Consider the following 12,241-nt stretch of genomic DNA (forward strand, 5'->3'; position numbering starts at 1 on the left):
ATAGTAAAAGCAGTGTTAGAAAACTCACTGCCTTCACCGTAAATATATTAATTTATTTGGACTGGTACAAATGCTCCTGCTATATGTGCTGGAATTCCGTTCAGTAAAAATTAAACGCAACCCTTACAATTAATCAATAGCAGAGATAGTCTCTTTGCTTTCTTTCCCAGCCCCGCTCACACCGGCTTATTAGTGAATAATAAAAAACCACCCCGAAGAGTGACAAACGCTGTGCCAGCGGTCTCTCTTCCTCGACGCGCCCGGGGACCCTCTCTGCTCCATTCACCCATCGGTGCTATCCCCGCACGCCTGTCGCCTGTGCCCGCTACCGCCCCGGCGCCGCCCCGGGACCCCGCACCCGCTCCCTGCGGGGGCGGCCCCGCCGTGAGGGCGGGCGCTGCCGCCGCCGCTCGCCCTGCCCGCCGAGCGAGGAGAAGCCCCTCACCTCCCCTCTGGTCCCGGGGGAGGGGGCTGCCATCACGTGTGCTTCCTCCCCCTTCTCTCTCTCTCGCTCTCTCTCTCCCTCCTCCTCCTCCCCCTCCGCGGCGGCGGCGGCGGCAGCAGCAGCCTCTCGGCTCCGCTCCCTTTGTTGCAGGCGGAGCGGCGGCGCTGCCGGGCGCCGCGCACAAAGGAGCGCGGCCGGGGCGAGGCGGCACCGCGGGCGGACGGACGCGGACCGAGCGCGGCACCGGCGGGGACAGCCCTGCCCGCGCCCGGGCGGCGGCGGCGGCGGCGGCGGCGGCGGCGGCGGGTCCGTGCGGCCGCTGCGGCGGGGATGCTGAAGGTGCGCTCCGGCGCGGCGGAGAAAGGAGGGTCCCGCCCGGGCGGCGCCGCGGGCTCCGGCTGATGCTGCGGGCCTGCCGCCGCCATCCCGCTGCCGCCGGCGCTGCTTCTCCGCCGCCCCTCGCCATGCTGGGAGAGAGCCCGGCCGCCGCCCGGCCGCTCCTGCGGGCGGGACCCCCGCTGGCGCTCTGCTACACATCGGCCCTCCTGGTGCTCGCCCTCTCCGCGCTGCCCGCCGGCCGCGCCTCTCACCCCTTGCCCGGCTCCGAGTGCCAGGGCGGGGGCAAGGGGAAAGGCATCAACTGCTCAGGTAATGCCCCGCCGGCTCCCGCCCCGCGCTCGCCCCTGCGGGCGGCCCACGCGTGCACGTGGAGGGAGGGCTGAGCGCGGCCCCCCTGCTCCGCCCGGCCCGGCCCGGCGCGGCGCTGCGGGAGGCGGAAAACAAAGGAGCGGCGCCCGCCCCGGCCCCGGGTGCGGCGAGCCGGCTCCCCGGCCGGCGGGGAGATGCCCCTCTCCGGGGTGCGGGGAGCCCCTCTCCAAGGTCTCCCGGCTGAAGGGAAGGGCTTTGCCGCCGCCGCTCAGCTTTTGTTGTTCCCCGCTGCCCCCCGCCGCGGTGCCGGCAGGTGCGCGCCGGCCGCCCCGGGGCTGCCCGCATCCCGCCCCCTCCTCCGCCTTCCTCCCTCCCGCTGCCCCGTGCCCGTCCTGCCGCAAGCAGAGGGTGCGAACTGGGCGGCAGCCGTGAGCGCAGCCCCTGACGGCTCGCACGGGCTGTTTCTTGGGTCTCACTCTTGCTGTGAGCAGCCCAGACCCGGGGTAGCCTCTCCGCCCGTCCTTCTGCCGCTGTTGTATAGATTCACTCTGGATGAGGTGTAGGCAGCAAAATACTCCGTGATGTGCTCAGAAAAAGCTTTTTTAGGGTTTTTTCCTGGTTTTGGTTGCATGACTTATACATAATATACATAATTATATGCTGGTATTGTAAGGTTACAATGTGGATGGATTGGTTAGGCTTGACAGCAGCACGTTTCCTTATATCTTGAGGGATATGGTGGTTTTAAAGTAGAAGAAAGTAAATACGTACAATATAAAGTTTACAGGTTTTTAGAAAGATTTATATGCCTTCTAAAACTACTATTTAGAAAACGGATTTTTTTTTTTCTCTGAAAAATGGCTGTGCATGCCTCCTCCTGCCTTTTAAAAAGATAGGTTTATTCCACTGAACGAATCGCCAGCGAGAGCTGTGCAAAGTGCCTTCTCCAAGGTGATGAAGGTTTCTCGCCCTGTGCGCAGAGCCCCCCGCTCCCATTGTCTTCAGTGGGATTGGGAGACAATTTACACGTTGGAAGGAACACTCAGTACCTTCCAGGGTAAGGTCCCTAAACTGTACAACAGATTTCAAGAAATGAGTGAACGGAAGAGTGATCTTCCTCCCAATTACATTTTACAATACGGATAATGCTGCTAAAGCAGGCTATCAAATTCGCAGACCAGCAAACTGTGGCAAAATGGTCTTGCAATATAATAAATCTGCTGCACGTTCTTGAAATGCTCCTCTTTTCTTCATTTTACCCAGTTCAGATATACACTGTGTTACTGTATGATACCACAACGCTACTGTTTTGCTGCTGCTGCCTGACTTTTCATTCTGTTTGTATGAATATGATGGTTATTTTTAAAGAGAGGTTAATAGGTTAATGTGTCACTGGCGTTAGCGGCTTACCCATCAGAGACATGTGGATCATTAGACCATGGCATGAGCATAAATCAGTGAGATTAAATATGGGGGGGGGGGGGGCTGCTGAAATGTATGAGGAAGTTTCTAAGATGACGTGGAACACAAGGATATCATTATTTAGAAACCGTCACAGAAAGAGGGCTTTCCAGCCTGGAATTAGAAAACCGTATGCTATATTGACAGCATTCAGCATGATTCGGTTCTACTAAAAATAGGCACAAGCAAATGTATGTGCTATATACATACTTGTGGCAGGCACTTTTTTCAGGGTAACTCCAAAAATATGGAAGAAAAATTTTGTTTAAAAGGCAGTAGTCAGATTCTGCTATGTGTTAACTGTTTCATGGAAAATGGCAGGGTTTCAGTACTAAACTATTTTGAAAGAACTAACATCAACACACAATATCTGGGTCAGATTTTCCCCTCACTTACCTTTGCACAGCTTCATTAACTTTTACTGAAGGAGCTAGCCCCTGAAAAAGATGAGTTTCCTGTACTTACACCTGGGGCCAGATGTTGGCATTAGCACCCTTCTCAGTGGACCGCTACCACATACTTTGCTGTTTATACTGAAAGTTAAACTTGAGAACACTACGACTACTTCTTCAAATGACTGGACTCTCTAAATTGCTTTCCGTATTCAAAGAAGCAAAATGCTTCTCCTTTCTTCTTCTGTTTTGCAAGTTTAATATGTGCATCAGTCTGACCTGCTGCCCGAACAGGTTTTTTTGCACTTCTTGAGACGGTTCCTGGGCTTGTAACATTTTATCATCGTTAGATTATGTAGCTACCTTTATTTATTTGTTATTTCTTTTCAGAAATGCTGAAGTCCTCTCCTTTATTGCTACAGAATATGCTGCTTAAGAAAGCGTTTGCTGTAACAAAAGAACATTGCAAGGTGGAGTACACAGGCAGACAACATGAACATTGAGATAGCTTTTTCAGCCTTGATTCTGCTCCTTTGGCAGAATCATTGCAGCTTGGTCTTTTGTTAAATTGTGATATGATTGAATCATCCCTGGCCAGGGAAAGAAGATATGATAAAGTGATTAGAGCAGGAAACAGACAATTAAGATGTATCTCGAGTTAATTGACAATGTGGACTTGTGTGTGTTTGTTCATCTGTCAATCCATACTTTGCTAAGCTACTGAAATAAAATAACCCCATTTTACCCAGAATGGGGTAAAAACAAAATAGGTATTTCTTTCTGGAGAAGAGTCCTAGGCCAGTGTTTTGGAGATGTTATATTATTTCCAGTGCTACCTGTAGTCTTCTTCTGTAACATTCCCGATACTCCCTGACTGTCCGTGAGCCAGTGTTGTGATGCTTGCTGCTGTGCTCAGGCTCTGCTGTGCTCAGGCTCATCTGAGTAAGGGCTGTGAACTACAGGGGGTTATAGCATCCCCTGTGTAAAGGTAAGTATAACATGCAGTTACTTCCTGAGCTCTTAATCCGATGGTGCTCTCCAGAGACACAAACTGTGCATGGGCATCGTCAGCTTCAGTTTTAGTCCAGTTGAATCTCCGGTGTGAGATATGCTCCAGTCACCTGTTTGATCATAACTGACCAAACGCTGCAGATTTGGATGGAAGGTACTCAGATTCAATGAGAGATACTGCTCAGTGCACTGGTATGGATGTGTACACCCGGGATTTTAATTAACAGGAATATGTTTGTGTTGGTAAGCCTTTCAGTGTGTAGTTCCCTCATGTGATAAAATAGGCTTGCTACAGACGATTCTATGCAACACCTATAAGCCCCATAGACTGTGTGCCACCCCTGCTTTTCTTAAGATCTCTCTAAGAGAAGTGAGTAAAGATAAGGTTGTTTCAGGATAGCTTATTGAGGATTGAATGAGCAAGATGAGATCCTGTTTAAATGCAAATATGGTGCATTTGTTTACATTACTTTCTTAGATGCCTTCATGTCTGTCCTCCAGATCCTGTAGAAGGGATCCCCCAGGCTTACTATTGTTGGACACCTGTTGTGTATGAGCTGTTGTATCTGTTTTTCCTTAGGATAAGATGGGGTCTAAAGCTACTCACATCTGGTATGTCTACACTTGAGATGAAGCCTTAAGTTTATTAGTGAGTTGGCCAAAATGATTTGCACTCTTTCTCACACCAAACTATTGCATTGTCTGAAGCTTGGATCCAGGCTGTCCCTGCTGTAACAAGGGAGAGTGAACACAAGCATGTAGCTCCCTTGGCCCAGTCCACGTGGCAGATGTGAACATGGATTTTGGAGGATATAAACCTCAGGCACTGCTGGTCTCTGGAGCTCAGCCATGGTTTCTGCCTGGGCTCAGTGGGGACTCTCTGAACCAGAATGAGATGTGGCCTCAAGACTGGCTTTCATCTCTGCTTATCAGCTAGAACAGACATACCCTTTGTTCTTTTTACTCAAATTAAGTGGATGAGGGGTTTTGTTCCGTGTATCATTCTAAGTTACACAGGGCAAAACCAATTTGTGCTGAAGATATGCAGCCATGTTGGTGAGAACGTAAGAGGAAGGGATGGAAGAGAGATACAGGTTCAGGTAAATTATCGTATTTTAAGAATTACATGTCTTTTTATGTTTGCATAGATACACTTGATCTAGACAGGACTAGAATAATTGGTTATTTTATCTAAGATGCTATGAGTTATGTTCCTGTAAATGAATTATAACGGTCAAGCCAAATAAAATGTGATATGTGTTTGTGCCAATTGAACTTCTGAAGCAAATGATCTAAACTCAGTCAGGTTGCATTTCACTTTGAGAAACTATCATAAGGCATGAATATAAATCAGCTATAAGTAAAAAGTAAAAACAATTATTAAAAAGAGAAATTAAAACTTGGACAGTAGCATGCACATATTTGTTTCCCGTTAGTGTAATTGCCTAGACATGAAATGTCCTTGCAGTACAGATTCTTATGCTGATTAAAGAGCCGAAAGGTAATTAAAGTAGAATTGAAAGTGTCAGAATAGCAGAAAATCATCTTGTAACAGGTGTCACTCCATCATTGTCACTAGTGGGAACTGGTAGCATGATGGAGCAATTGAGACTTGACTGAGGGGATTGGATTGAGTCCAATTTCGTTATTGTTTTTTTGAAAAGAGGAGAAAAGAATGTGTGTTTGTTGTGGAAAATACTGCTAAGGAAACATTCTTTCTGTACCAAGATCTCTCTGATAATTCTTCTAAGACAAAAACAAGAAATCTGATCCTTTTCTTCCTGTTGATGTAACGATAAGTATTTTATATTTTGTCAGTTTTCTTCTAGAGCTGACGGTAGACTGGATAAAGGGGAGAGTTAAACTTACTTGGACTTGAAAAAGAAAGAAGCTGCAGCCTAGAGCTTTGGGTAGAGAGGTACAAATGCAGAGAATCCCACTGATATTGACAGGAGGCTGTACCCTTTTTCTATAAAGAGATTATCACATTCCACCATTGATCCATCAACTGAAAGGGCTTGTGACTTTTCCAGCCTGTGGTCAGACTTTGGCGAGTGTCCGCAAAGCAGACAGTGGCAATAGTTCCCAGGATAACAGTAGCTGTAACATTTGTGGAAGGAAAAATGCTGAGCACCAGGGATGTTGAAAAAGCATTATTCTTCTGACTTGAGACTCCTGCATATCCTCCTTGATAAGTCTTTACAGATGCTGTGGAACCAGAGTGGAGATAGAGGAATGGGGGTATGGAGGTGGAAGCCTGTCTTTTTCTAAACTGAATGTAATATTCTGCAGAACCAAAGATATTCTTTATAGAATTACTCTTTTAAAAAATTGTTCAATCCCCAAAATAGCTTTAGATAATACAAAAATGATAATTAAACACTATGCTGTAAACTAAATAGTCCCTTCTAATTGCTGTAGTTTATTCCTAGCTCATCTTGAAATTCTAACAATTTAGAAATATGGAGAAATAGAGGAAGAAAAAGAGAGAGAGTGTGAGAGAGAGAGGAGCTGTATTTTGCAGAACTCAGAAGCATGTAGAAAAGAGCTTTTTTCACTAAATCAGTTGACAATAAATTTTATTTTATGAAACCATTTCTTGGCAAAATGAGTCCTCTTTGCATGATATTTTTCTTCCACAAAAGGCTAAGAAGTTACAGAAAAAATCTGATTAGGAGTAAGTTCAGCAGTCAAAACTGTGATCTGATGAAATTAAAGTTTCCGGGAGAACCTGAAATCTGTTTATTTGTCTTGATGAACAGCTACAATGTCTCTTTGGTTCTAATTTAGTTCACAGATGGCTTCAAGGGGATGTGAAAGCAGAATTATTTAATCTTGTACTATTAGGACAGTATCTAGTGGTGCCATAGTGGAGCCATTAAGTATCTGGGATTTATGGGTCATATGTTCTACTATTTATTTGTTTGTTTATTTAAATTGAGAAAAATTTCCAGGTCATTTTTTCTCTTCACGATTCTTGCCAGGGAGCTTCTGTGTTCTGTGGAGCAAGATGCCAGGGAAAGTCTTTGCTACAAGAGTAGCTGGAGGACTCCTGTTCTCTCGGATCTGGTTACATCCTCAGACCTGCCTGGCTGGGAGCTGGTAGACAGATCAGGTTCTGCATGCATTTGCATATCTATTGATGTGAATTTCTCCGTTTAGGAGAGCAATTTAATGTTACACTGATATCAGTGTTCAATTTCTTTTAAGTTGCTCTAAAGCTGCCTCGTTGGTCATAGTGCGGTTTGTGAGGAGGCAGTGTTTGGCTAGCAAATCGGGATTTATTTTAGGATAATTTAAATTCTCATCATAGTAGACAATTTCTAAGGACTGGAAAGGCAGGACTTTTCTGATAATAGATTATGTATTACAGTAACAGTGTTTAAAGGATCTGGTTTAGAATAAAATTAAACCCTTGTAATACCTCTCTTTAGATTTCATATTATAAAAATAAATTTAGTTGCAGTTACAGTCTTGAAACACCCACACTATATAACCATGTTCAAGCTCTCATGATCACAGTTCAAAAAGAGCGGTAATTAAGACCAGCAGGAAAACATGTAAAAATTAAAGGGAAGAAAATCTGGAACAAGACAAAACTGTCAGTAATTTTTCTGAAGTGACGTGTCTTGGTCGTTCCTGGGTCCTTTCCACCCTTTTCTACCAGGCTGAGACCTCAGCATGCTCCTACGTGTCTTAAATAAGTGCAAAACTCTCTGTACTTTTGTAAGATGCACAGACCATCCCCTGGGGTGCAGCCAAAGAAGAGAACAGGTACAATGTCAACAAACAGAATGTTCAGGACATGAAATGGTACTTCTTAGGTCTTGTCTGGAGGCCAAAACCTCCTGAGATGTGGCTCTGCCTGGCTGCAAAGCTATAGGCAGCCTCATTCCAGTTGCCTGGCTTGCTGGCAGGCAACAGCCATGTTCCTCAAGGAAAGGCCCTGGGGCATCTCCTGTGCCTCACACCAGTCTCATGGGATCCATGTGGGAGCAGATGGGGTGAATGGGGGTGGTCAGGCAAGCCAGAGAGTAGGATTTGTGCGAACCCTGGCTAATCTACCCTTGATCACCATAGTGTGTTCGAGGTGAACACAAAATGCATGTCTTTAGGGGCTCCAATTGCTTTATCCCAGATCCAGCCCTGACTATTTCCCAGACTGGCACATTTCTACACAGCTTCAGGAGTCAGACACATCAGTGTTCACCTGTGGGTGACAAAAAGACGCTGCTTTAGGGAGTGTTTTAACTGGTCCCAGTTATTAACTGATGAGAGCACTGCAGGCGGTGAGGGAAGAAGGGACACAGCTCCCCATGAAGACAAGCTGTCACATCTGCTTGTCTATGGCTGTAGAAAACCTCCCATAAACACACATATTTCAGCAGTGGGTGACAAAGTGTCCTGTTGCTTAAGCCTGAAGTGTATGGAGGAGGTTGTTGTACCTCACAAGAGTTTTGCTTTCTTTCTTTCCTATTCAGAGACACTTCACATATGACTACAAAGAATGAGTGTTAGGATAAACATCATTTGCAGAAGTGGCTGTATTTCCTCTAAAGTTTTAAACTGAACAAGAATCTTAACAAAAGCAACACAAAAGCTTGAGTTAAAGTTAAAGGTGTTTGTGCATGTGCAGAAAATGTTCAGAATAGTCTAGGCATTCAAAATGAATGAGTGCTTTTGAAAATACAAGTTTTAATCCTTGAGGGTGTCCATAAAACACATGAACAAGTTATAAAGTCTTTAGCTGATTGGTGGAAACAGTTAAAACACTGCTTTCAATAGGTATTTCCGTAGAAAGTTTGATAAAAAATTGTGGCTGGATAGAAGTTTGTTACTTTAAAAATTCAGGGAAGCATTGATCTAATGAAATGTTTACATTTTGCTAATTAGTATTGACTCTGATTGTGTGCTGCCTCTGCCTGATCCCTCTGTGAGAGACAGAGGTCAGTGTGTTGTGCCGAATGGGTTCTCCAGGGCAGCAAAGAGCAGCAAAAAATCCTTAGACTAAAGAAAGGGATGCCCTGCCCCCTCCCTGAGCGATATTGCCACATGCAATGGGCAGATGAACGGTTCTTTTCCTGAAGCACCATATCTCTCCCACAGCTTTTTCTTCGTCCTTCACCTCTCACAGAATTTTTCTGAGACAATTCTGTGAGGCAGAGTTCTTTTCACTGTCTTGATTGGAAGTATAATTTTATGGAAGTATCATTTCAGGGTTATAAAAGTGAAAATAAACCAGCCAGGCTCCTGTTGAGGTTATAGAATTGTTTTCTCATATTAAACATGGGTTGGGAAGGCAATTTATTTCATTGTATTTCTTCTCTGTTTTAACTGCAAAGGATGTCCTTTTCTTCACTTGTGCACGTGTTTACAACTACAAAGGATGTCTTTATGAAAATAGTTAAATGTGTTTGAAATGTGAAAAATTGGTTCTGTGCTGTAAGAAATACTCTTTTTCATGTGAGAAATAAGTGGCTATGCTAGGAATTAAACAAAAATTTTGGCTAGAAAACACAAAGAAGAGATACCTACTTTTTTTCTTTTTTTCTTTTCTTTTTTTATTTTTTTTTTGTTAATGACAAGAGGTTTATTGTTATCTCAGTGCTCTTTTTTCAAACCTGTTTCTGGAATATGGAACAGTTATCCAGGTGAGAGAACACAACCTCCACATTTGCAAGTGATATTCCTGCTGCTGACTGAACAAACAAAGAGGATCACTGCAACCAGGCTCCGAATTTGAGTGTTTTGGATGATTTATCTACCAGATGGTAAATGCAGTCCAATGTAAAAAATTAGTCTGAGAGCAGGGAATCAATCATTCAGCACACTGATCAGCAAAGGGATTTGGGTGTTATAGCAGAAAAATTAATGAGCTGGCAATCCACTGCAGAGCAGCATTAAGACAAAAGATACTACACTGTAATAAAAGAGTCCTCACCCAGAAGACAAAAGAGATGAACATCCTGCTTTATTACACACTTGATAAACCCAATCTAAAGCAGTGTATTATATACCAACCCCCTTATATTATTCAAACATAATGACTCAAAAATTCAGTGTCAAAAGCTGGAGATCAGAGTTAATTTAGGAAAGTGAAGTTTTTCACTGATTTCACAGTTCTTTCCCAAATACATAGGCTTTTCTGTCATGGGAGTTACTTACTAGTATTCTGTATTATGCCAATAGATACTTCTGTGCTATTTAAAGTCACCCTGCAGTGCATTCAGAATTACTTAATGAAAGATTATAAGATACCAATACTAGCTTTATGCCATAATTACATCTTTCTTTTAAAAGTCCTTAGTCTCTTTCAGTTAACTCAGGCTAGAAGAGATCAGAATAGCTTTACCACCAAAAGCTCTTCATGACTTTTCTCTGATTTTCCTTGTGAAGCATTGAGTCTCTATCTAGAAAAGACTAAGAAAAGGTGGCTTCTGTGCTCATTTTCCACTTTTAAGGTGCTTTTGTTGTTTTGGGATTTTTTTATTGTAAGGACTAGGTGCAGGATAGGCTGTTTGGGAGATGACATACTGTACAAGCTGCTTCTGCAGGGAGGAAGGGCAGCAGCAAGGTCTGGCCGTGCTGGTGTGGGGGGCACTTGACACAGGTGGAGAATCTGTCCATGGGTCCCCTCTCCAGCCTAAGGGATCAATGCATTTCTGTGACTGCAGGTAACTGAAAGAAATACGTTGGAAAATATCTCTTTTCTACTGTGGAAAGCAACCTGAACCTGCTGTTGCGTGTCCTCTGTGGGTAAATGCTATTATTTCTGAAAAGAGCTGAGGAGAAAGGAGACCTTTGTGCCATATTGTCCTCCAATTTTGGCCTTTTCTTATTTGGTTTGGTTTTGTTTTTTTCTTGGGGGTGAGGATTGGTAGGTTGATAAACAGCTAGCAAAACACACAACAAAAATCTCATGTATATCGTGCGAATATAATACCCAAAATTGTCTTTCATTTTCTTAGTATTTCTTAGTATTTCTCCATGAATCACTTATAAAAAAAGATTTCTACAAACAGGGGAAGAGAGCTGATGGTCTGACTGCCTAAACAGTAGAGTAAAGCCCACTACCTAAGGAGTTTTTCTAGCATTGCTGACCACTCAGCAACGGGAACTCCCAGATCAGGGTCCCTGTGAAAACCAGATTTCTCTATGTACAGAGTGAGGAGTAAGAACCTGTAAATTTTAGTCTCATACAGCTCTACAGATTGGAGGTATAGAAGCCATGATATTCTATTGGCTTGCAGCCAGAACTGTACCAAAGTCATGGGCTCAATTGCCTACATTTCTCCAAGCCACACTGATGTGTTTATATCCAGTTCAGCCTGGGTTTACTTGTGAGCTGTACCTCAGTCAGTGTTTGTGTACCCCAGGACTGAAATTGGCCTTTTATTCCATCTCAGAGGTGTGGGTGTGAGACAAAGGGCAGAATTCAGTCATGTGCATATTTACCTGGTTGGTTGGTTGGTTTTTTCCTGCTATATTTATGTGAAGATTTATGCTGGCTACATTTTTTTCTGCCATTTAGGGTGTTCACAACACTGTTAGAGACAGCTGACCGAGGCTGTGAACTGAGTGTGGCTGTGGCCCTGCATTCAAAGAGAAAACACAGATTAAATTCAGACTAGCAGCGACACAAGCAGTGAGACGATGCAGAGCAGGGATGATAATGGGTCTGGTGCCCCTCCTCACTCCATGTCCCTGGCCTGACTGGCCATACTTGGGGGGAGGATAGGGTTCTGCTCCTTGCTCACTTGGCCAGCTGTCGCAGCACCTGGCAAAGTCAAGATGTCCTTTGCAGCATCTGGGCGAGGGCGGAATGACAGCAACAAGTCAGAGCTCCTTGATTCTCTGCTGTCCACCAGGTAGTAGTGGCTAATTTATGGCAATTAAGAAGTCTCCCTCAAGAGCTGTAAGCTGACACCAGGCGTATTTTGGCAGACTGTCCGCTAGCTGTGCTCCCTGGCCCTGGAGCCGCCGGGAAGACAACTCGTGAGCTCTCTAATCCAGCGTTACATTTGCCAAGGGAATCCCCGGTAGGCAACCGTGAATAATTTCCACCTGCTTCGAACTGCATGAGTGGCATGATGGGAACAGGGAGAGATGGATGAATATGTTGAAGAAGAGGTGGCCTCCTGTCTGTCCCTTAAATAAGGCTTGTTTCTGACTCTGAAATGCTGGGCATCACAGGTCCAGTGGCTTTGTCTAGCTTGCCGGTGTGGTGGGCTACAGAGATGCCCTCAGCTCCAAGCGAGCTGGAGTTCCACCAGTTCTCCACAAA

At 44.8% G+C, this 12,241-nt stretch overlaps 1 protein-coding gene across 3 annotated transcripts in view; it reads left to right on the top strand.

Annotated features, from left to right (window-relative positions):
• The first annotated feature begins 248 nt into the window (after positions 1–248).
• TMEFF1 (transmembrane protein with EGF like and two follistatin like domains 1) overlaps positions 249–12,241 on the top strand; it is a 112,086-nt gene continuing 100,093 nt past the window's right edge. For 2 of the 3 annotated variants that reach the window (XM_048289427.1, XM_048289426.1), the window contains exon 1: positions 249–1,093. In XM_048289427.1, the coding sequence (XP_048145384.1) occupies positions 847–1,093 (247 nt within the window). In that variant the 5' untranslated portion in view covers positions 249–846. The remainder of the gene's footprint in view (positions 1,094–12,241) is intronic. The other variant, XM_048289425.1, reaches the window with a different exon arrangement.

The sequence above is a fragment of the Corvus hawaiiensis genome, chromosome 30 (genome assembly GCF_020740725.1).
Source record: "Corvus hawaiiensis isolate bCorHaw1 chromosome 30, bCorHaw1.pri.cur, whole genome shotgun sequence".
Lineage (NCBI taxonomy): Eukaryota > Metazoa > Chordata > Aves > Passeriformes > Corvidae > Corvus > Corvus hawaiiensis.